At 37.2% G+C, this 26,751-nt stretch overlaps 1 protein-coding gene across 8 annotated transcripts in view; it reads right to left on the bottom strand.

Moving 5' to 3' along the window:
- The window catches only part of PHF6 (PHD finger protein 6), a 52,665-nt gene extending 26,264 nt beyond the window's left edge, over positions 1–26,401 (bottom strand). For 3 of the 8 annotated variants that reach the window (XM_070502098.1, XM_014829396.3, XM_070502096.1), the window contains exons 1-5: positions 26,218–26,401; positions 22,103–22,286; positions 21,781–21,882; positions 9,089–9,222; positions 8,779–8,822 (exon numbers count right to left, since the gene is read on the bottom strand). In XM_070502098.1, coding sequence (XP_070358199.1) covers positions 8,779–8,822; positions 9,089–9,222; positions 21,781–21,882; positions 22,103–22,240 — 418 coding nt within the window. In that variant the 5' untranslated portion in view covers positions 22,241–22,286; positions 26,218–26,401. The remainder of the gene's footprint in view (positions 1–8,778; positions 8,823–9,088; positions 9,223–21,780; positions 21,883–22,102; positions 22,287–26,217) is intronic. The other 5 variants (XM_044763366.2, XM_014829395.3, XM_044763365.2 and 2 more) reach the window with 2 other exon arrangements.
- Between the last annotated feature and the right edge of the window lie 350 nt (positions 26,402–26,751).

The raw sequence follows: 26,751 nt of genomic DNA, 5'->3' as shown, positions 1-26,751 counted from the left end.
GGAAAAGACACAATGGCATTATTGGCTATCCATTTTTTTTAATTGAGATTTCTTTCCCTATACCATATGAAAAAATTAGAGACAGATCAAAAAATCTAATCATACAATAATATACTATAAATGTAACAGAAGAAAATGGAGGAGAATATGTTTCATAATCTTGGGGTTGGGACACCTAAGAAGCCATAAAGGAAGAGACTGAAAGATTTGACTAAAATTAAGAAAGCTTTGCATGGCACAAAGCACCATAAACCAGGTTAAAAGACAAATGATAAACTGGGAAATCATTCACATTTAGTAACAGAAAATTACTATCTATATTACAGAGAGCACTACAAATCAATTTCACAAAGATAAATCTCAAGAGAAAAATGTGCAAAAGATAGGAACTGGGGGGCCAGCCCCGTGGCCGACTGGTTAAGTTCGCACACTCTGCTTCAGCGGCCCAGGATTTCACCGGTTCGAATCCTGGGTGCGGACGTGGCACCAGTCATCAAGCCACGCTGAGGTGGCATCCCGCATGCCACAACTAGAAGGACCCCCAACTAAAAAAATATACAACTATGTACCAGGGGGCTTTGGGGAGAAAAAGGAAAAATAAAATCTTTAAAAAAAAAGATACGAACTAGCAATTCACAGAAGAAATATAAATAACTAAAAAAAAATGAACAGAACCCCAACCTTAATAGTGATAAGAGAAATGAAAATTAAATGAGATAATCGGTTGGACAAAAATGAAAGCCTGATAATATCCAGGACAGATGTAGGGAACTGGACACTCTCATACACTGTTGGCGGGAGCACAAACTGGGTACAGGCGACAGTATTTATTCCCAATGGTAAATGCACAGAACCTTCTACCTGGCAAGCCCACTTCTAGGACTTTACCCTATAGAATCACTTGTATAAGTACATAAGCATATATGTACAAGGAAGATCAATGCCATTTTATTTGTATTCATGAAAAAAATAGATGTAACTGATTTTTATTACTAGAGAAATCCTTAAATAAACCACGGTTCTATTTATACTGTGAGATAAAACTGTTAAGAAAGAATGAGGTCGGGGCCAGCCCAGTGGCGCAGCGGTTGAGTTCACATGTTCCGCTTCTTGGCGGCCCGGGGTTTGCCAGTTCGGATCCCGGGTGCGGACACGGCACCGCTTGGCAAAAGCCATGCTGTGGTAGGCGTCCCACGTATAAAGTAGAGGAAGATGGGCACGGATATTAGCTCAGGGCCAGTCTTCCTCAGCAAAAAGAGAAGGATTGGCAGCAGTTAGCTCAGGGCTAATCTTCCTCAAAAAAAAAAGAATGAGGTGGATCTACATGCACCAACAGGGAAGAAAGTCTATGATATATCACAGAATGAAAAAAGTAGCATAATGTTATGTATCTATATCATGATGTCATTATATTTAAAGAGTGTGCATATGCACTATATATGTACGTAAAAAAAGGCTCTGGGAAGATACACACCAAACTGTTACTAGTTATTCCTAGAGAATGTGATTTCGGGGTGAAGGGAGGGCTTTATTGAACTACTTTAATAGTACTACTGTACTATTCTAATTTTTGAAAAACGGGCAACGTACTACCTCTGTAATTAAAAGAATTTATAGCATCCAATATGGTGAAAGGAGAGGTAAACTCATGCACCGCTGATGGGAATAATTAAGCACAATCTTTCTACAAAGTAATATGGCAGCATGTATCAGGAACCTTAAAAAGACTGAAAACCCTTTGACCCAGTGATTTTACTTTTGGGAATTTATCCTAAAAAATAATTGAAAATGCACATGAAAATGTGAGTATGAAGCTAGTCACAGCACCTCTGTTTAAATTTTTCGTGGTCACTTATTGGGTTTTCTTCCCCTCAATTCAAAATTGTGAAACTGTTTTAACACTAAACAAATTTTTTTAAATAATTATTATAAAAGAACTATCTGCATAAAATAAGTAAAAATCTTCCTTTCCACCTTCTAATTCCACCTGCTCTGCACTGCCAGCCCGCACCCTCGCTTTCTTGCTTCCCTTCCTTCTTACTTCCCCCACACCCCCCAACAGAACCACTGTAAACTGCTTCTTTTCTCAACCTCCAGGGTTGAGAGCCTGGTTTTGAATCCTGGATCTGCCACAGACTGTGTGTCCTCTTACCTGAGACCTACCGCAGAGAGTTCTTGAATGAATTAAATGAGTTAGTTCATGTAAAATACTTAATTTAGAACACTGCCTGGCACATGACACTCTCAATAAATGTCAACTATTATTTTTTCGTATGTGCACATGTGTTTTTTAAAAGGACACACAAACAAATGGGATTCTACGCATACTATTCTGCATCTTGCCTTTTCCACTTAATACATAGATTGGAAATATTCAAAATATAAGAGCTAACATTTGAGCATTGTGAGATTTGACTATGCCAGATGTGCTATGCAGCTTATATGCATTATCATTTGAGCCTCACAATAACCCCATGAGGCTGTCATCAGTCACTGTCAGTTCAGAAAGGTTAAATAATCTTGCCCAAGGTCACAAAGCTAGGGAGTGGCAGAGATGAGACATGTTTTTAAAGTGGTAATACCCACTGTCATGGAAATACACATTTTCACATACTCCTGGAAGTGAGAAAAAGGACAGTTATACGTACGCTTATGTATGTACAGAATTGCTCTGGAAGGATATACAAGAAACTGATAGCAGTGGCTGCTTTTAGCAAAGGAATTTGAAAACTGAGATACAAGGGCAAGGATGGGAGGAAAGCTTACTTACAGTGTATACTCTTTTGTAATGCTGATTTTTGTACATTGTTCATTTATCTATTCAAACAAATGAATATGATAAAAAATAAAACCTTGCCCTTGTATTCACAGCTGCAATTTCTAAAAATCCAGGCTGATAAGGTAGGTGACAAAATAAAGTTGTCTTCCTTCCTATGCCACCAAGTGTTGCCAACCTTTATGAACACAGCCCCCAGATGTCTGTGACACCTTAGAATAGTCAGGCCCCTCTGTTACCTTTCTGATTGCCCCAGAGAGGCACGGCAAGTGACCAACTTACCAGGAAACCAAGTTTCCTCCTCCTAGTACTGTAAAGCCCTATCTGTCCCTTTACCAATTCTCTTCTCCTTCCTAATCAATGTTTTCTTCATCTTTTATTTCCTGCTTCAAGCTGTATTTCCTTCCCCCTCCTAAATTCTCACGTCAGTTAACAGTATGAAGCAGAAAGGACCCTTGGACAGAATTGTGAAGACGGCCAGTTACTAGTTCTTCATTTGGTAAAAGTACTTAACATTCATAAGGCAAAATCTCCTGGTCTATCAAATGGGACTGACAACAGCACTTTCCTGAAAAGGCTACTTTAAGAAAATGTTTGTGAAAAATGCTTCGTAAACTACACAGTTCTATTCAATTGTTAGTCATTACTCTTATCATATCTTGTGTAGACCGGAAGCTCTCTGTCCAAAAGGGGCTTCTCTTCTAAAATCCCCAATGCGCCCACACTCAGCAGGCACTCAATAATGCTGGAATTTTTTTTAAAAAGAAAAAGCAAAAGGACAAGCATTAAGGTTGGGATAAGCATCAGAACCTCTGCTTTAAATCCTTAGGCTGCTACGCAAGGAAGACTGGAGGCTTTACATGCACTATTTCATTTATTCCTTACAATAACCCTATGAAGTGGGCTTTTTTCAAATCCCCATTTTACAGACGCAGTATCTAAGGCTCTTAGAGAGACTAAATAACTTGCCCAAGATCATGTGACTAGTAAGTGGTAGAGCTAAGATTCAAATATAGATCTGATTTTAAAGTCCATATTCAACTAGTGTAGGAAACTGCCTTTCCAGTACTTCATATATCTGTTCAATGCTACTAAACTTAAAAGGTTTTTCAAGACTTTGATATCATATTAAAATCTCCCTAAACTTCCATTTAATAAAAGTAATGAAGATTGAAAGTTACAACATATTCTAGAGAAAAAGAACAAGGGAAAAGAAATATTAAGGGACTATTACAGCAGACAAAGGCTGAATGTACATGAACAACACACTTTCAACATACTTCTAATAGAACTATGGTGACCCTACTTCCTGGAACAAATCCAGTTACATGATTGGACACGCAATCTCTAACATAAAGTTTCTGAACACTGTATTTTAATCAGTTGGTCACATACCTGTCACTAAATTGTGTTCTCCTCCACTCCCCTCCCAAAAAAACCCTGAAACTCTGTTTTTTCGTTTTTGTTTTTTTCTGAGGAATATTAGCCCTGAGCTGCTAACATCTGTCGCCAATCTTTCTTTCTTTTTTTTTTTTGCTGAGAAAGATTAGCCCCTGAGGTAACATCTGTGCCAGTCTTCCTCTATTTTATATGTGGGCTGCCGCCAGAGCGTGGCTGATGAGTTGTGTAGGCCGCCCACACCCGGGATCCGAACCCACAAACCCAAGCTGCTGAAGCAGAGTGTGCCAAACTTAACCACTATGCCACCAGGCCAGCCCTGAAATCCTGTTTTATTAACTCATTTTGCACAACTAAAACCTGGCACAAGAGAGGCTATAGGACAAGGAGGTATCACCAAAAAATAAGTGACACATTAAATACCATGCTTAGTTTCAAGCCAAAGAAAATGAAGAGGTTACAAACATTTCTTGAGCAGCCATCTCATGCAAAATATTCTATCTTGGGTAATTTAAGAAAAATAATAAACCACAAGTTTGGCTCCTTACAATTCCAAGAACCTAAACTGAGCAGAGGTTGTTTGTGATCATGACTAAAATTCTACACATTCTTACTGTAAATAGCTAACACTCAGCATCTACTCTAGAGACCATTTTCTATCTCATCACAGATTACTTTGCTCCATATAAGTTATTAAATACAAAGGTCTTAACTCCTTAATGAAAATGATTTTAAAAGAACCACCCTTTACACGCAATCACAGTTCCTTGTAGGTTCTCAAATGTTTAGTGATGGTAAGTTATCAAATTAAAGTACTTCTACAAAACAGAGCCTAGCATCAGCTATAAGCCAGAGCTATCTGCTATTACCAATATTTGACATTTTGGAAATACTACTTAAAAAAAAGAATATACTTATTATCTAAACACACATAAGATGGGAATGGGGAAAACTCACATAAGATGCAGAGTTTAATTCTAGCTATTCCTGCTCATTTGTAACATATAAACTTCTATTAAGAATAGGAGGACAGCACACCATTGTAACTGCTCAATAACCGCCATGTGGCTAGTGGCTACCATGTTGGTGTAAACAAAGAACATTTCCGTCAGCACGGAAGTTCTACCAGAGACAGCACTGTTGAGCCATTAGTTCTCGATCCCCTTGTAAAAAGCCCTGTACCTCTGAAGTCCATGTCATTCAGCTAAACCACTGCTTCTCAAACTTTAATGTGAATACAAACCACCTAGGACCTTGTTAAAATGGTGATTCCTATTTAGTAGGTCATGGGTAGGACTTGACATTAGACCTTTCTAACAAACTCTCAGATGATGGCAATTCTGCTCGTCCACAGACTACGCTACGTTCTTCCCCTCCTTGTGGCTAACAATTACCAACTCTCAATCATTCTACCTCATGCTCAGACTTTTCTGAGCACACAGCTCACAGCCCTTTTCTCTATCCCAACCCCTGCCATCATCCTGGGTGATTTCAACTGTCCACATAGACAATCTAAGCAACACCTAGCCATTCAGTTCCTTGATCTTCACTGATGTCTTCCATCAACCATCCAACTCCTATAACGACACCCAGACACCTTATAAGCACCTAAAATGGTTCTAACTCTGAAATCACTGTATCACACTTGGGGACCACAAATGATTGCTTTCTGAAGTAATTTCATTCTCATTCTTCAACCTTTCCAGGACCACCAGTCTATTAATTCCTCCCTGTTTCTTCTTATTTTCCCGCCTTCACTTCCCTATCTTAGATTTCTCTCTTACAAATATCCCAAGTTCCCTTATCCCTTTACTTCTTTGTGAAACCCCCTTGGCAAAATCCCAATTCTGAATTAACCAACTAAGCACTTCATGTGACATCCAGGATCCTGAACTACTGAAGGAAAAGTCACACAACCTGACTGATGGTATTGCTACATAAATTCATGATTACCAACCTCAACTGGGCCCTCCATCCAGTCTGGAAACCTTACATTTCTCTAGGCAAACTTCCTCTCCCAATCGTCATAACTATTCTTTCAAATCTTCTCCTCTGTCTTCACACGTCCAACCCTCACATCTCTCCCTACACCCCTCACAAAGAAAACAGACCAGATAGAAACTGTCTATCCTCCTCCTTCTCTCCTATTACAGCGGAAATGTCCTCCCATCACAGGGCTTCCTGTGCACAAGGCTCCTCTTGAGGCTGAACCCTCCTTCCTGTACCTTCAATCTCTTCTAGCCTATGGGATCCTTTCTCACAACCATTTATATATCAACTAATCCCCCCGGTCCCCCCAAAAAGGCCAACTAAATGAAAGGAGCCAATCTGAAAAGGCTACATACTACATGATTCCAACTATAAGACATTCCGGAAAAGGCAAAAGTATGGAGACAGTAAAGAGATTCTCTAATTTAATATTTCAAAACACAGTTCATGCTATATCAAACTAACAGGACAGACTGAATTATACAGTATTTACCATTTTAAGTATTAGCAAAGTAGGTAGTGAGCCACAGATAGCAAATGATCACGAAACTGTCACAGGGATCAATTCCTCTTTGCTGTACAGACTAGCACAGTACAATTCTCAAAGACAGTCCCTGAAATACAATCCTATAAACCCCCATCATAAATTACAATCATAAAGTAGAACATATGTTTCCCGTTAGAACAATCAAATAATTGGAAGTTCTGTTTCTGACAAAGCACTCAATATCAAATCAATTCAGGCTAGATGAATACGATAAAGTCAAAATTCAATAAATATAAACTGTAATACTTTTAAATTGCAAAATTATGCTTCAAGTTCTACAATATGAGTATAAACACACTACATATGTCAATAATCCAAGGGGCCCCAAGGTGCTACAAAAGCGTACACTGAACCCAAAATTTAAATCAACTGTATCACAAATTTGAATTGTAGTAATCCTGCCAGTCACATTAAAAGAAAAGTCGTGAAAAGTATGAATTTAGATCTTTCTCATTAGTAAGTTTCTCAAAGCAAAAAGGTGGTCAAAGTTATTCTACTTTACGTAGTCTGCAGTAACTTTTCTCTACCACTAGATGGTACTATCAGCTTCAGAAATCTAGGGAATAAAAGGGGAGATGTCGATATTAATCATTATTGTCATCCTCAAATATCCTGCCCCAGTACGCTAATATACTTGTATTTGTCAGATCATAAGTCTCAATTCTTGGCTTACCATATATGGTCACTACAATCTTAAAGAGAATCAAATAAACACACTGTTAAAATCTGAAGTAATGAAAGGTGGGAAAGCTTACTCTTAACCTTTCACAAAGGATTTTTCAATTCAATTCTAGAATTAAGTGTGGAAAAAACCTTAAAACACTATGAAGGTTTATCAGTTGCACTTTCTCTCACCCCTCAAAAACATTGTTCTTATTATTTATCCAATCTGTTTACCTTGAAGACAAGGTTTTGCTAAAAACTAGACACATATATATATTTCTTTTTTTTGGTGAGGAAGATCAGCCCTGAGCTAACATCTGTGCCAATCCTCCTTTATTCTGTATGTGGGATGCTGCCACAGTATGGCTCAACGAGCAGTGTGTAGGTCTGTGCCGAGGACCTGAACCAGCAAACCCTGGACCACCAAAGCAGAGCCCACAAACCCAACCACTACACCACCGGGCTGGCCCCTAAAAACTGTATTTTTAACCAGTACTTTTAAAATATTTGGACTAATCTGGAGTCCCGAAGTGGAAACAATACTATTTTGTATTATAAAGCCAAGATCTGAGATCAAAAAGGGCCATGAATTTTAACATGCTAGCACCGATAATTAAGTAAATCTTCATACAGGAAACAACTTCCTAAAACAATAGGTTCAAACCAATCTAATTCTACACAACACGTTCTCAGAAGCTAACAAAAAGTTTAAAGATCTCTAATCTAAATGGAAAGATAGAACAATCTCAGATTAAATCTAAATCTTTTTAAACTGCTAGTAAAAGTATCAAAACCATCTGAAACAAGACAGAATTCAATTTGAGAACTTTCTCATACCTTTTAAAGACCAAGTACAATTTGGCTGTCTATATATAAACATGACTAACCTGGTTTTGTAGAAAATTTAAGTGGGAAACCAACTATAAAATAATTTAAAAAGTTTATATTTTAAAACTGATTACTTCTTATGAACACGTCTGTATAAAAAAAAGTACTACAATGTGAATAAAAATTTAACAGAAAGGCTGGAGATCACAAAATGTACTAGTCTCTCCAGTTCACATTTTCTTATCTGACAGTTGCAAGGATCCGAACTATTACCCTTACAATCTACTAACACACTTACATGAACACAGAAATCTGTAACCACTAGCATCATTTCCTCCTAAAGATAAATATACTCTTAACGGACTCTTTACAAGAACTTTGGGGTAAAAGTTTTCCTAAAAATTCCGTAAATTTTTCACTATGTACATTAGTTTATCCTAACGCTTTTCTTAATTCTTCAAAGTTAATTCTTCAAAGTATATTAAGATACATTTTATGGTAAAACTTAATATAGTATAATTCACTCATATTTTACTCAAATATCTTCTTGAAAATGAAAAGTGGCTGAATGACATACCTTCAGAGTTATGTGCAGTTTTCTTGTGTTTTCGGCAATAAACCCTATAGGAAATGAAGAACAAAAATTATCAAGTAAACAAACTAAACTCACTTTTCAAATCAAGAAAATGAGCATTATACTTCACCCCACTCACAAGTTGGATTCTAAAAATCTTATTAAACTTCCTTTGCCATTTCTCTAAGCATTAAATTCCTTACCAAAACACCATTTATAATGATGATGAAATGCTTTGAAATGGGGAAATTTTTTATAAAAGCCTAAAGAAAGTATGACTGTTTAAAAAAACTTAGAGAAGTTAAATAATTACATGTAAATTCCTTGTGAAGGTTTCTCTCGTATTTGAGCTTTATCATGCAATGCACAGTGGTAGTGGTATGTCCTGTGACATGTTTTCACATCACAACCAATTGTTGCTCCAGGACAATGGCACAAAGAACACATCTACAGCAAAACAATAAAATAATATTATTAGTGTATGGTTTTGCTAAGGCCGTGATATCAGGTTAGAGGCATATCAATCTCTGTCAAGGAAAACAAATTGGTTATTGAAAACTTTTGTAACTAAATTATGCTATTTTTCTTGTTTTCTCACCTAGAAGCAATTCAAATAAAATTGTACTGGGGGTATTTTTTTCCCATGTTAAACACTGAAAAAAATTAATGGAATATTATTAATGTCTGTTGTTTCACTGTGGTCAAGAGAAAATTTGAAATGTTGCAAATCAGGAATGTAAGCTGTGCATAAGTTAGGCCTTGCCACAATCCAGATTTTCCCGAAAACGAGTTACTGGGGAGAATGTCTCATACCAGAAACAATTTTTCCTTCACATTTCCACTTAATCAATGAGAATCTTTGGGGAAAAACTCACATACTACTTGGGAACCTGGTAAAATCAATTTTAAGTGAGGGAAGGAGAAAGGATAAAAGAATTAGGTAGATTTTTAAATACTTCGAACTCTAACAATATTTTGTGATGTCAAGTTGACTGTGAAAATAAGCTCATCTATTATAATTTAATCTGTTACTTACCTCTTACATTATGAACTCAGGCAAACAGATAAAAGAAGATTCTTTCAAAATATTTTAATATACCTTATCTTCTGACTTTATTGGATAATTCATATTGTTTAACTAGCTCATGCTCTGAATTTAGGAAAAAATTCTTTAGAAAAAGTATATAATGATTGTTAATGGTTTTGATTAACATATCACAGTATACTGTATTGAGCAGACTTTTAATGAGGCTTTCCCCTAGCTATAAATGCCATGCCAAAATAAGTCCACAGCAAGATAAATCTTAAAAACTGTTCATTTGTTTCTTGGTCGCTAGATACCTCATTCTGAACTATTCTCATTCTTCTTTACTAATTTTAACATAAAGAACACTTACCATCCTAACTTTTAGATTACTTCGCCCTAAGCAATTTTGGTGTCCCAAGGGGCTAATAGAAATTCCAATGAAATTCCTTATATTTCTCTAAGCAAGTCAAACATTCAACCCCTCATTCAAGCTATCATTTAAAAATTACTCATAAGTCAGAAACAGAAACATTTTCAATACAGGTACTTCCCAGAAAACATGAGGGCCAGTGCCCACTATTAGTACTAGAGAAATACTCTACTTCCTTAAATAAATATAGAAACTTCAAAGTATTACAGCAAAAAGAATTACTGGGCCAAATTATCAAGCAGGGAAAGTTGTTAATACTTTTAGGTGGCTTATAAATTCTTGAGGAGGTGGGGCATTTGTATTGCAGCTCAATTATGAGGTTCTATTATTTTAGTTAATCACATTTCTAATTAAAAAATAGACATATTACAGAAATTTTGGAAAACACAAAAGAGTAGAAAGAAAACTTTAAAATCACTTATACTCACCAAGCAGAGACGCCCTTACAGTGTTACAATGCTTATGTGAAAGCATTTTTCTATGTAATTCTGTACATACCATTTTGCAACCTGGTTTTTTTAACTTAATAAATCGAACATTACCCCACTTCATTAAGAACTCTACTGCAGGCGGTTCATCTTGAAATTACATCTAAAATGGGTTTGCATAGGTACATTTTGAAAAAGAAAATGAATTCAATTAGAAAGCAAAAATGAAAGGAGAGGTACTGTTAAAAATACTGTAGCAGGCTCAACACTGGCAAAGATACAGCGAGACTGGCACTCTCACATACTGCTGGAAATCGGTACATGCTCTGGACAGTAATTTGCCTTATTTATCAAAGGGCTTTCAAAAAGTTTATATTCTCTGATGCAGTAATTTTACTTCTATTAATCTAGTCTAAAAAATTCAGACTCAAATGATTTATATACAATCACGCTCATTGTACAACTACTTAGAATAGCCCAAAATGTAAAACCACCTATGGAAAACAACAATTGAAAACGTTTAAACAAATTATAGTACATCCATATATAGGAATATTTCATAGCCACTCTTTCCAAAGAAATTTTAGTGGCCTGGGAAAAGGCTTATGTAAAATTATTAAGTGAAAAAAATGAAGGATACAAAATTATGTGAATTATGATCCCAATTACGTTTATAACACATTCTTTGAAAATAGGTGGAAGTAAATATAGCAAATGCTGAGTGGCCATCTCTGGCTGGTTGGTTTTCTTCATCATAATTTCTTGTATTTTCTGATTTTTCTACAATGGGCAAAAATATTTTTATATACAAAAAATTATTTTAAAAACATTGGGAATACTCTTCCAAATGTCTTTAATCCTCATCTCTCAGTTGATTGAGAATGGGAAGGAAATCAAATGTCCAAAATATATCAAAATGTGTTTTGGCTGGTTATAAATTCAAATCTTCCCAAAGTGTAATCAGTTAACTACAGCAACTTAGGATGGATATATTTTTTTTTTAAGTGAGAAAAAATTTATTCTTTTATTTTGTCAGTTTCTCTCAAGGAAGAAAAGAAAGAGGAAGACATACCAATAAAAATGTTTTTAGAGAGTGGAAAATTCTTTTCAAGATTAGGAGTAGGAATTTTTCTCAATTAGAATTTTTGGGATCTATTTTATGCAGCATTCATATACAAGCAGAAATACCTGCTTGTATATGAAATTCTGGTGAGATACAAACAAAATAGCAAAAATTATCCATAATAAAACTAAATATAAAATTTATATCTGCTTGTGTACCTATGAACACAAAACAGGAAAGTAACTGCTATCTTTAAGTCTACTGCGCTATATTCCAACTCCTGAAATAATTCTTTTCTCCTGAACTCCTATGAGACTTAAGATATAATATTCATTTTGGCTCTTATCATTTTACTCCCCTGTATGGATAATTATCTTTATAAATATATAGATTTTATCCATAAATTGCTTCTAGACTGAGTTTTTTGGAAGACTAACACTGTGCCTTACAAAGTAGTGCTCAATAAATCTGTTGATTTTAAGCTTACCTTGTTATTGAAGATTTTAATATCTTATGACATTTTTTCTCATTCATGTTTCTAATACCTACAGATTTAACATAATTATCATCAAGTATGTCTAAAAATATTTAAACAGTCTGAGCTGGGATTTGGAAAGGTAACATTGAGGCAACAATCCAGCTGCAGCGGAATCATAACGATTTTTCTTTGACTTTTGCTCCTCTATTCAGTTTGTTACCGAGCAGACCTAGTACACCTCAATAGTCAATTACCCCTTCTAAATGCGGAGACTGGAAGAAGAGGCCCCATCCTATTACAGACATTTGCATGTCATCTTTATAGTATGGTTAGAAGCTATATTAACTTTTAAAAAAAATTTTTAACCACAATAATATATATTTAGGATGTACAGCATGATGTTTTAATACACATATACATAGTGAAATAATTACTACAATTAAGCTAACTAACATATCCACCTCTTCACAAGTTAGCACTTTTTTGTGCCTGAGGTGAAAGCACCGAAATCTACTCTTAGCAAATTTCCAGTATACAGTATAGTATTACTAACTATAGTCATCCTGCTGTACATCAGATCTCTAGACTTATTTACCCTACATAACTGCCACTTGGTACCCTATGACCAGTATCTCCCCATTTCCCCCACCTAGTAACCACCATTCTACTGTCTGTGAAGCTATACTATGTCATGGTTAAGTTGTGCCACATAAGCAGAGTCTCAAGGAGCTGACCATAGATGAAAGAGGAACTAAGCCACGCATGAGAGGAGACAAAAGGAACTGAAAGGACTATGACTGCGCTAAAGTCCTGCAGGACCCAGAGGCTGGGACATACCTGCTCTTCAGTCAACTGAAGTAGGCCAGGACTGAAATTCAGTTTGCAAAAGGAAGAAGTCTTAAGGAACAAAAGGAAAAATACTGCCTTCTCAGTAGTTACGGGGGAAGCTTAGGGAAAACTCCACTAAGACCACAGATAGATACAAGGTAAAACTAAAATGAGATTGCCAACTTTTAGGATAGGCAGAAAGAGAAGGCTCTTGGGGAAAAGCTGGAATCTGATGGCTAGACAGAAGCATACAGAGGTAAGGCAGGAAGGGCTAAGACTTAGCTTTGCCCAGCTTAACTGCCGTGTCTCTACTATGCATGTCAGTAACTGACCACCAGTGTATATGTACAAATTCTCATAGCCAAGCAGTTACTACTCTCAAGATGCCTGCTCCAAGAAAATGGCTACCAACATACAGAGAATGCAAAAGAGGTTCAAAAAGAGGTCATATTCTTCAGTCTGCAGGCAAAGAAAAAATGCTAAAAAGCACCTGGAGTTGGGAACAGGGTACCTAGGCTATTTTCACAGGAGACACAAGACAAAAATAAAGTGAGAGCAGTTCACCTTACACTGGTATTTGTTTGTTTGTTGTTTTTAATAACAGATAACACTACCTCTAGTAAAAACTAGAAAGCAGGACAGAGCAGCTGGGGCAAGTTTTCAGAGCTGCCTAAAAAATCCTCCTAACTCCAGGTTCATTGCTTTATTTATAGTAACACCTCACATGGCTAACACAGTTAGAAAACAGAGTGACCTCTGAATTACCTGGTTAACCGACAGTTGTCCACTTTCTTTGTTAAAAATTCCTAAAAAGAATACCACTGCACAGGAGGGTAGAACATAAACTCGTAACTGTTTCTGGTCTATCTTATAGCTACAATTTTAAAAATACAGCATTATCAAGAAGGTCTCATAAAAACACAAACTTATTAAGATTTATATAATATAATAATTAGGTCTAAATGGAAAGCTAGAAAGCAAAAACGAAATCTGAAAGGTGTCAAAGTCATTGAAAAGTAACAAACCTGACAGATTAGGATCTTAAATTCCAAGTATTTCTAAAAAACAGGGCCACTGAAAAGTAGTTTTTACTAGAATAAGAGACTAAACCTAGGCAGTTACTGAATCATTTCAGAAGTCTTTTGGAAATGGGAGGGCAATGAACTAAGTAAGCCTATCAAGTTTTAACCTCGTCTCCTGACCTTGCTCTGAATATCACATACTCCAACTCCATCCAACTTTATGAATCATCATTGATGAGGAATATAAATTCTCTTATTGGAGCTTTTGAAGTTTCTTTTTTCATCTGAAAGGTTCAGACAGACTTTTTCTGAGCTCAGATCTTTAGGTTTCGGCTTTTTCCAGGTGTAGGTCTTTCAGGCTGAGGGCATTCTAAACTGCCCCGCTATTCTTCATCCGTGAAGAATCCCAAACGCACATCCATGCTCGAGTGAGCGCCGAGACATCCCCCCAAACCAGACACAGATTACTTTATATTATCGGTTTGAGCTCTCCTCCACTAGCACAAATAAATGAGAAGCAATTATATAATGACATAAATTTACAGTATTCCCAATCACAAAGAAGTACTAAATGAAAGCAAAGGAAAAAAGTTATTTGTGAATTTAAAAAATTAACTTAGTCAATAATAGTCAAAGACCTGATTTTCTCCATCATTAGACGTGAAGTTTCTCTTTGGCCTTATTCATTCTCCTTAATCACCTCCAAAGTAAAGCAAACTTCATTTTAATAAAAATGACAGGTAAAATATCTGCACACATTAAAATTAATTTGCCTGCCATAATCTGAGCCTTTAAAAACATTCATATTGGGGGCCAGCCCCGTGGCCAAGTGCTTGAGTTCACACGCTCTGCTTCAGCAGCCCAGGGTTTCACTGGTTTGGATCCTGGGCGCGGATATGGCACCGCTCATCAGGCAATGCTGAGGCAGCATCCCACATGCCACAACTAGAAGGACCCACAACTAAAAGTATACAACTATGTACTGGGGGAATTTGGGGAGAAAAAGCAATAAAAAAAAAAGATTGGCAACAGTTGCTAGCTCAGGTGCCAGTCTTAAAAAAAAATAATAAAAACATTCACATTTATATGAATACACTCATCATGCATGTACACTTAGTTATACAGATGGCAATGAGCACAGTGAACAAATCTTCAGGAAGAAATCTACCTGTTTTTCCCCAAAAAATACCCTAAGGCAGGGGTCCTGCAAACTCAATCCACCCTGTCACCTGTTTCTATAAATAAAGTTTTATTGGAACACAGACATGCTCATTTCTATGTGTATTGTCTGTGACTGCAACTGAGACCATCCAGCTGGCAAAGCCTTAAATATTCTTTATCTGATCCTTTACACAAAGTTTGCCAATCCCTGTCCTAAGACAATGGTTCATAATCAAAAGTGTTCATCAAAAATCACTCGAGAACCTTTTCCAAAAAGATACTTGTCTACAATCCCCCACTTCCCCTTTCAGATTTAATAGTTGGTTAAGTACCACTGCTCTAAGGATTCAGAAGCACCACTGATCGATCCCCTGGTATCTTCTGCTTCTGTTTGCCGTAAGCTGTGGCAGCATTCTACACACTGTGGGTGCTCCATTTTGCCCTTACTGAATGCTAAATGAGCCATGCACTCTACTTTAAATAGCGCTGGCATTTAATACTTACTTAATACTTTTGACCACTTCCTCCTCCTTGAAACTCTTCCCCCTTTGACTCCTACAGCATCTCTTTCCCAGGGGAACACATTTCAAATGTCACTTTCTATGAAGGCTTCTGACTTCTCAGATAGAATTAATTATGGTCCTCTTTCCCAGCTCTCCCATGGCATTCTTTACATACTTCTAAGGCTAAACTATACTTATTCACGGCTGCACCCAAAGTGTCTAGCATATGCTTGGGTAACTGGGCACTCAATTAAGTATTTGTTAAATAGACAGATAAGATGAATTCTAGACTCTAGGTAGAGGCCTTGACAAATATAATGCCTAAGGAAACAACAAAAATAACACCATACTGGGCAGTGAAGGTTGAAGAAACATGAAAGCCCTCATGTGTGAGGCATACACAGTCCTCCACCATCCTGAACAAATAACCAACCCAATTTTCCCCTCTAGATTTCTCTCCTTCCTTTCCAAACCACTAGAGCTGCAAACACTAAAACACTGATTAACCAAAACAGAGGCATTTTATGTGATACCATTACTTCTCTGGTCAGTTTACAGCTAGCCCATTAGTAAGGCTTCACACTATTATCCAACTGAAGCTCTTCTCTCCTTCAAATTCAACCAACAATTAACGAGTGCCCACTTATTTATTACAACACTACTGAGTACAAATGAAACATCAAGCCCCATGCTAAGTGTTTTCCATGCGTTATCCCCACTTAATCCTATGCTGGGCAAAGAGAATACAGTCTCCACTCTCCCAGAGCTCACAATACTGTGCAGAAGAAAGGCTTGCGCATGTGTAACAACTATGATGCATACTGTGTTAAACTCTATGACAGAGGTGGAGGTTGAGTTGGACTCAAAAACAGACGGCACTTCTGAGAAGCAGCTAGGAGATGAATAACATCATTACATGCACAGCACTGGGGACACGCAGAGAATGTTCAAGAAACCTAGGAGAGGGAATGAGATAAGGAATGGAAAAGATGGGTTAAGAAATGACTTCTGAAGGGCAGGCTGAGGCTTCTGGATATTATTTCGCATGCAGTAAGGAATCAATAAAGGTTTGGAGTCACAGAGTGACAGTACGTTTTAAAAGTAGAGATCAAGTAATTACCAGCAGTATGTTGGAAGGATGGGAAGACTGGATTTAGGATAGCATTAAGAAAGAAAAGAAGGCAGAGACAGACCAGGACAGAACCAATGCAGCTGATGTGGAAGAAGAAAGAGCTGAAGGTAAAGGATTCAGAAAGAGAATCGGGTTTTAGGGTGGGGAGATGATGAATACTGGTTGAGACAGGTTGAGTTTGATGCCTGCAGGACATCTATGTACAGCAGATAAATATGCTTCCACTATGACATTTCATTCTCCACCATGACTACTATATATCACTTGTCTCCTGCTGTGCCCTTCCCCAGTCCCTCCTTTCCGAGGTGAAATTCCTATCTAAAGTTTAAAGACCCTGCAATCAGCCCACTTAACTCTAATCCATCACTGCCAGTCTCAACAACCCATTCTGGTATAGTTAACCCATTTCCCGGACTCATTCCTTTTTTTTTTTAAACCTTACCATCTATAAGAAGCAGTTTTAATGACCTAAATAGGCAAGACTCACCCCACACAGAATAAAAAAAGTGTATCTATAAACTGTCATACACGCAGATTCATGGCATGCCCAATATCTAGATCATAAACCCTCAAAATCAGACACCCTGTTTCTCAGAGGTGCTAAGCACTTTACTGGTACTGAGTAAATAACAAAGTAAAGACTATTTAGAATTGGTCTTTCTATTTTCAGAGGCTATAAAAAATATCCTGAGGGTAACAGAATCATAATATTCTTACATAGTATGTGCACAGGATTTTTGTCCTAAAAACTAACATGCTATTAACAGAATATATTAATAGGAGTCTGAGTATGTTTTAAATTCAGTACTATTTCCATCCTTATTTGAAAACTACTAGGCTCTAATCATTAAATGTGTTAACATGTGATTTTTGGTTGGGCAGCTTAAAAGGCAGTCTAGTATAACCTAGTGGTTGAGTTCTGGCTTTGGAGTTAATGCCCTGGATTCAAATTCCACCTCTGCTACTTACTAGCTCTATGACCACGCAGGTTACTTAACGTCACTGAGTCTCAGTTTCCTCATCTGTAAAGTGAGGATGAACACCTTCCTTACCGTCTCACAGCATGACTGTGAGGATTAAAAAGGACCATGCATTTACAGTACTTATCCCAGCCCCTAGCACATATTAAGTGTTCAACAAATGTTAGCTATTTCTACTACTGGAAAAAGCAGAAAAAAATGTTCAGAGCATTTATTAAGACATCTGAGTAAAATTCAGTTTGAAAAAGGTAAAGTTTAGAAGTGACCTGAGGACAGTCATCAAGTATATGAAAGATTACTCATTTTTAATAAAGAAAAAACCCAATACTTTCTTTAATGGAAGGAGACAGACACAGAATAAATAGCTTTAAATTAAGTGAGATAATTGAGTTATACGGAAGAATGAATTTCTCAATTCTGCAGAGTGTTATATAACTGGTCTTGTTTCAGGTTGCCTGGGTAGAATCACAATTTCTTGACATATTTAAGAATAGGGCAGGCAAAAATCTCATGTTGGATGGCTTGTAGTACTCTTGCCTAGGGGTAAGGAAGGTGGACTAAGTGGCCTTCTGAAGTCCTTCTGTTCTTAAAGTCTGTGATATATCTGACACAGGTACCAGTCAGAACAGTAACTATCCAATGAAGATACTCTTAATGATCTCACCACCTAACTTCATCCAGAAAGATTATGTTCTTCAAATATACCCCTCTCAAGTGTCTCCTTAAAAAAAAAAAACCCCAAAACAGCAGTGATAACTCATAATATTACTTGGAAATTTGCATTTCTTGGCCAGATGGCTGGAGAATAAGAGTAGATGGGACAGACATGGTGTCTCCGTAAGGCTTCAATAGGAACCAGAAACCATTCTGGACAAACATGTCTGTCTTAACTGCAAAAACAGAGTCTCAAATTATAAAAACCTTAGTACTCTGGCAAATTTTTCCTGGTCTGCTGTGGTGCTTTAAAGCTGACATAAAAGAGATGAATATGTTCATGCAAAATGGCTTTCCTCCCCTGATCCTGGTGGCTGACACGAAAACCTTGTAAAATTGCCTATGGCAGCAAAAACACAGAAACCACACACCTGTACCTCCTGTTCCACTGTGACCTCCTAACCTCGCAAGACTCTGACCCATCTGGCCACCTATACACTTTCACCTGAAGCTCCAGTCTCTTCTCTCTATACTTTTCTTTGGGGCAAGTGAGCACCTCTGGAGCCAACACCAAGTACAGACTGGAACCTGTCTTGAAAGCACCCATGGACCAGCACTCCTGTTTTCAATGATTTCCAAGGGGTATTCATGACCTACTTTTCATCTAGAAATCTAGATGAGCAGGAGCCAGGGCAAACAGGCTCACAGGATAAAATGCCTTAAAAAGTCAATTAGGGAAGCTGATTATCTAGTTTGAATGTAGTCTATCTACTCACATGAAGCTCTTCATTTTTTTTCCTCTCTTCCTATTTGTTCTATGACCCTTTCATTGCTTAGACAAATCTACACAGGGAAAAGTAAAGAGGAAGACTAAAATCTGGAATTTTGGTTACTTGAGAGTACTTCACGTAAAAATGCCAGAATGGAAGGAGCAAAACTGAAGGCTAAAAGGAGACTTAAAAATTATTTCAAAATTAAACACATAAATGCTACTCTAGTCCTGTCCCCTATGTAAGTTATTTAAATTCTAACATTTTGGGAGAAGGAAAAGGAGCAAAATTATACACCTAGGCTCAAAAGTTCTCTCCTTCTGCCACTATTCCTCAAAGCTAGATGCCCATAGCCTCAAAATGGCTTTGAAATACCTTTCCTAAGATAACTCTTTGTATCTTCAAAGCACTTTTTAGTCACGCAACATCACTGTTTAGTAAGGAGTGATACAGCATTATCTGTTCACCGTTGGCAAAAAGACAAATAAGTTAATGACTTGTCTAAAGTTACATAACGTGTCAGTGGCAGAGTTATTAAAAAAACAGACCTCATGACTTCCCAGCCCAGCATGGTTTTTATTAGACTACAATGATATTAGCAGGACCTTATTATTATTTATAAATAATAACTACGATGGTGGCTACCATTTATCAAGTCCCAATCACGAGCCAGGCAGCATGTTAAGTCCTGTATGGTCTCACTTTTAATTCTCACGATATCCCTGTGAGGCAAGTCCTATCATTATTTCCTTTTGGCAGGTGAAGAAAACATGGCATAGAGAAGTAAATAACTTGCTCAGGGTCACCCAGGTAGTCAGTGACAGAGCTGGGACTCAAATCCAAGTCTGTTCCTATAGCTCGTGGGCTTGTGGTCTTAACCTCCAATATTGTTCCAGTCCGTAGATCAAGGGACAAGTGTAGTTATTTGTAACTTACTATACTTGGGGAAAAAAATAACTCCATACACTATCCCATTAAAAACTCATCAGAATGATTTATAATAGTGAAACGTACAAAGTTCTGATGCTTTCTTCACAAACAGGTCCAAATAAATATAAATCTCCATCTAATTTGGCAATACTGACAGACATATGCTGCTGCTTCATGTAAAACTAGGCATTGCATTTGTTAATAATACAGTAACATTAGGGACCAAAACTGCTCCTGTGCTGACTAGAGCAGCCATGTCAAGTGACAAAAATGCTAACAAATCAAGATGGAGAAGCATTTCCCAGGCATGTTCATAATGCCAAGGGATAAATAATGGGGTAATAAGGTTTACAGTACCACTTGCAAGTAAACAGTATTCTTTCTTTGTACCTGACTTTGTTTTTAAGGACTAGGAAATAAAAACATACTACTCTGGTTCTCAAAAATCAGCAAGCCACAATAACATGAAGAAATCTAAAACCACCAAATAAAAATCACATAAGAAACCCAAAATGAAGTGTTCTATTGCTATCTGCAGTTTTGGGGGTGGGGAAGATAAACATTTTCATAGTTAAGCCCTCACTACAACAAAAACTGTCTGACCTCTGAATCCCCGCTTGTGCCAACACTGATTCTAGGGTTTGAGACTATTTATCCAAAGCAAATCTTAAATGTTACCCCTGAACTTCTTCATACTGCTTTCTCTCTAATACTAGAAGACTGACCACTTTTCAAAATAGATTACTCCTAATCATCAAAATGATAGCTCTCTCTTTCCATCAGACTCGTTGTGAAATATGAAGTTGCTCAGTGATTAAGAACATATATACATGTTCTGTCAAATCCATCTTTAAAATGATGAAACACTTGATAGTGAAGCTAGTGAAGCTACAGTTACAGATGTAACTTCAATAAAGAGCTCAAAGGAGAAATATAATAACCAAATGAAAAGACATCGCTTCAATGTAAACCATCATGTATCATAAATACCAACTGAGATGACACCACTTTTCCAATAGAGCAATATAGTATCTTGCCAATCTGGTTACTGGTAGTGAAGACAATACAGGAATATTACTCTAGCATAGCTTCACAAAAACTATAAAATTCACCAAAAGTATCCAAAGTCACAAATGCTGTGTTATACAGCTGAACCACAGTAAAATACTTTGTTCAGTAAGTCCTAACATTTTCCTATTGCAATGGTACTGTCATCGTCATTTATGACCACCATTACTTTATGAATGGAAGATGAAAACATATCAGAATTGATTATGAAAATATACTTGAATGAAGACTTTAACACACGTTACATTCAAATTAAGCAAACTGCTTGTTTTCTAAGTCAACACGGCCTCCAAAAAGATTTTAATTTTTTTTGAAAAGAAAAAAATTTGAATAATATAAATATCGATTAACTCCTTTTTTCTTGAGTGGTAAATAAGTTAAACCCAGCCTTGGAACTTGCTGGTCCAGAAAAAAAAAGACTGCAATTTAAAACTATACTCAGCTAATAATGCAATACACTCTAAAATAAGCAATTTCCTCCTTAATGAGCTTAAAATGTTTTATTCTCAAGAGGCAGAAATACCAACTTACCAGCTTCGTGCCTCTTTTAATTTCCTTTTGGACATCTTCAATAGAAAATCCACCAAGACTTTCGTTATCAGAGTGTGATGATACCAAAGCAGATGAAAAGAGCTATAAATTACATTTAAAAAAAATTAAGGTTCATATATAAAATTACAGTGAAACAATGAGTAAGATGTTAAATTTAAAAGGAAATTTTCTATTAAAAACGGCATAGCATTAAAGAGAAACCATTTCTTAAAAATTTAACTGAGTTTTTCTTGTATTCAGGAATATTCATTGTTAAGAGTCTCGCGGCTTCAGGTCTCTTGGCTGCTGCCCGTTTACTTACCATACACTTATGGTGTGCTGCCACCTTCTGGTTTTCAGATATTAACAACTGTCCACATTCCTTGTCTCTATTTGACTTACAAAAGCCACATTTGCGCTGTCTTGTAGGCCCTTTTTTCTGTTCAACTGAGCTTGACATGATTTTTAAATTGCCTTTAGAATGCCACTTTAAGCCTCAAGAAATGCTACAGAGAATAAGAAAGGCAACAAAATGGTTAATTTCGTTTTAAAACCAGTTTACACAGTCATGTAAGTTAATATTTGACCTATGTTTTAATATATGCATTTTAAAATGGCCATTTAGTATAGACAAATTAATATTTAAACCTAAGATGCCTCCATTAAAAAATATGTATGTATGCATAAAGCTAAGTTAATGAAGTAACTGAGAAAAATCAAACTGCTCCAAAATTAGGGGATATGTAAAATAATCAGAAGTATTTCTGTGTAGATAAATAAGAAATGTACAATGTATGATATTAAAATAATCATCTGCTGACAGTTATACGTGAAAAATATTTTTCATTAATTATAAGTACCCCTTCAAGGAGACAAAGAATTATATACCTAAGGGCAGAGCAAAAACTACTAAGGGAACTACACAACATCCAGAATGAACAAAATTCTATAATTGCATAATTCCTTAAAGTTCACATACTGATAAACCAACAAAAGAGAAACGAATTTACTTAACCATGACTTCGGAACACATTTTTAAAACCTGAATTATTTTCAAGTTTAAAAACACTATGTATATGTATTTAATAAATTAATTTTTGCTATTGTATTCCTTTTTTCAAGTGAAGAAAAAATTAAGCTTATGAGTCTATTCAAAAATGCATACTTTAGGAATCAATTATTTAAAAAAACAACTATATTATCTGACTCGCAGATTTACTTCGAAACTCTGCTTATTAAACTAAAGTTACAAACTGAGAGTCGTATTCTAAAAGCAGTCACTTTCATACTTAAATTAGTAATATTGTATAAAGGAAGGAAAATTTTTCAGAGTGAGCCTTAAATTTAGTAAAATTATAATTATAGGTAGCATAGTCAAACAAAAAAAGGGAAGAATAGCTCTACCCCGGAAGGTTTCAGATTTAGATCATCATTCTCAATATGGATTGTGCAGAAGAATCTAAACAAATGTAGAATTTGATTTGTGTAGATTTCCCAAATCAACAGAACTATGCAGTTCAGGACCCAGGTTGCCACAACACATATTACAATCAATAACATCTCAAATTTTCATCTTAAAATTTATTAAATTCTTTCCATTTTTCCATATATTTGAACATCTTCATAGCACTATGTTGAGAAAATGGAAACACTAACACTACATTGTAGCTTTCTGAGAAGCACTTGTTCACCAACCAGAACAGCAACAGCTGGATGCCAGCAAGGTGGTAGCTGCAAACCATTCGGTGCTTTCCAATATAAAAATGCAGATAATTAAAATTTAACGTGAAGCCACAAAGAAATAGGTCTTCTCATCAATTGACACCTAGGTTTTTCTTTTCAACGAAACTTCAAAGGCCCTGACCAGTCTCTGCGTTCATGGGTTTAACAAACTTAACGCTATCCACAATTTTAAATACCTCAGTTTTCCAAATGGCATCGGAGAATTTACAACAGTACTGTATTCATAGCACTGGCTACAAACCGTGAAACTGATTGAAAACAGGCAGCAAATACTTTTAGGATTAAAGGGAAAAAAGGACATAACAGAGAAACAAAAGAAACAAAAGGGGAAGTGTGTTTGCATTTGCTCAGGCAAATATGTGTTCAGTTGCTTTATCAAGAACATAGCTGCCAAAATCTTTAGAATTAACTATGCAAAACACCAAGATTCATAAATAGCACCAAAATTTGCTATTTGAGTTCTAAATTAGCTTTCTTTACTACCATGCAATGAATAGGAGGCACTCTGAAACCACTGTAATGGGTCCAGCATCTCTCCAGGTCATCCTTGGCCAGTTGAAAGGATGACACATTATGAATCTAACTGTACACACATCTTTAATAGTGTAATTTCTGCACAATCCTAGCATAGGCTATAAAACTGAGTTAAGATAAAGAAAACTCCTAGAGTAGAAAATCACTTTTTATTCTTGAAATTAATTCTGAAAATGGTATCCTCAAAATTCTATCCATATTGAATTCTGCCTCTTTTCAATTGATAAACAGGTAAATTTCTCATCCTAATTTTGAGAACCTTCTTTTCGGGGTATCAAAGACCCCAAAATCTAAAAGAGAAAAAAAGTACAGTTTATTTTGCATTCAAAAATATTCTCGTGTTAATGTTTTGTTAATAAGTTTAAATATAATTTGTAAAGTGAACAGAAACACACAAAAAAGTACACCAAACGAATCAAAAACTTTCCCCAATGTGTAATGACTAAATGGATTTTTCCACTAAAATTCAAATAATGCATCTGTGCATATCTTGCTAATTTTTTTACAGCCTCCTTGTAAAACATGAAGTGAGAACATCATGGAAACAATGACTCCTAGCAAAAATGTCTTTATCATAAAAATACAGATTTTTATCTAATGCTGTCACATTTGTGGTCTCTCGTTAAGGTGAATAAGGGCATTCCAAGGACCAATATTAAGGGGTTCATAATGATCCATACAGCTATATGGCATTTTAATTGCAGTCTAATAGGTTTTTCGGGGCATGCAGAGATCAAAGTTTGATGCTTTCACCCAACAATGAAACCTTTTCCTTAAAAGAAACATAACATTATGCACAATGTTATAAAGCAGAAATAAAGAGGCAAAGATAGCGTGAAAAACATAATTTACATGTCTGAAAAAATACAAAAGCTCGATTAGTTAAGCTGAAGCGATCAATGCGTTTCTGATTTTCCAAGATGCTGTAAGCATCAAGGTAGAAATAACCTGAAACATCAAGGAGAGCATTCAAGAACCCACCCGAGAGCTCATTCAATGCCTGGTATCTGAAAGACCATTTTTCACAGGAAAACAAAACAAAACAAAACAAAAACTGCAGTTCCGGAAGATCAAACAATTCCACACGCAACCAAGTTGAAATATACAGATCAAAATATATAAACGTGATCCCCAAAGAAGCAGTATTTCTGTCAGGAAAGTTACAGTGGAGAGAAATAAACGAATAAGAGATGAACCGGAAGGGCACCCGAATTTGGTTGCACGATAATATTACATGCTTCGCACTGCTTTTTGCGGTTATTCAAAAGGAAACTGAAGGAATTTTCCAGTTGTTTCAAACCCAAGGGTAGAGAAAGAATTTGAACTGTATGAATAAGACCTGATATTACGTAGTAAGCCGATGAAAAGAAAAGGTTTTACAAAAATAAAGGCTTTTTCAACTTCCACGCAGAATATCGAAACGAACAAATTTCAAAAGAATGCCGTGCTGTTCGTCCATATAATAAAGGATGGTACACATAACGTACCAGATCCTCTCCGTTATTTATTCCTCAGTACACTCTAGACTCCAAGATCTCCCTCTAATCAAGCGCTAAACTCGCAGAACTATCTTCTCTAAAACACTTTAGCTGGTTCCTTTCGGTCGTAAAGTCAGGGTCCCCTAATTGTCCTTTTCCAATCCTCCCGAATCCAGGAAAATATCACCCTACCACTTTCTTTAACCCTCGTGCCCCAGGAGTTCGCCCTCTAATAGTCTTCGTTTCATATCTCAGTTTCACCCCTAATTCCCCCCACCCCGGAGTTTTTCCTCATTCCATAAGGCTAACCCTCTTGCCATCCTAACAATTCTTCCTCTTACTTTTCCCAAACTGGGAGTCTCCCTCCTTCCCAAATATGTCCTAAGCAATGGCAAAGACTAAAAATCCCCAGGATTTTTTCCTCCCTAAATGTTGCGCCCCCTCCCCCGAAGTCCAGGCTAAAGCCTAACCTCTCCTTTAGCTCCTCCAAAGCACTTTTCTCAGCAGCCTCTTTGCCAAGCGCCTTCAATGAGCGGCGCTTCTGGGGTCTCTGACAATAAAGCGAGACCACCAAGAGTCCCCCTTAACAACGGGCAGGGGCGGCGGCCTGGCCACCGCCATCCTCCTTGTCTTCTCCCGCCGGGCAGAGAACGCGGGGCCCCAGGCTACCGTGGGGACTCACCGGCGGGGCCCAGAAGCGAATGGCAGGAGAGAAGCGCCAATGAGGGGAAAGAGAAAGAAGTCGGTCTCGGTTCTCCTGCAGCGCCTGGGAGCGGGGCTCTGTCGCCGGAGGTTGTTTCCTTTCATTCGAGGAGAGACGGGCTCGCCGAGCGCCCTTACGTCGCCCCCCTCGCACGCAACGACTCACACAGCGTTGTACGTCCTGAGCGCGCCGCGGGTCCTGATTGGCTGCAGCGACAGGGCAGCTGAAGCCGCAGAGCCACGGCGCATGTCCGGAGGCCGCCCCCAGTACGGATCGGGGCGGCAGGCCCCGCCTCCTGCTCGCGCGGGTACCTTCTATTCTCCGGTCCGCCGCTCAGCCAAGTGTTTGGGGGCAGGATCCGAGGAGATAGAGAAAGAGATTCAAAGATATCGCTGTGGGTTGGGCGAAGGGGCAGGGTTGGAACTAGAGACCGTTGGATAGGGGCCCTGGGTAACCAGTTTTCAACAGTGATTCAAGCGGGTAGGCCTTATCCCTTGCACTTGTTCACCGAGG

The sequence above is a fragment of the Equus asinus genome, chromosome X (assembly GCF_041296235.1).
Source record: "Equus asinus isolate D_3611 breed Donkey chromosome X, EquAss-T2T_v2, whole genome shotgun sequence".
In the NCBI taxonomy this organism is placed as follows: Eukaryota; Metazoa; Chordata; class Mammalia; order Perissodactyla; family Equidae; genus Equus; species Equus asinus.
Note: the sequence above shows the minus strand (reverse complement) of the source record. Positions and strands in the feature narration are given on the sequence as shown.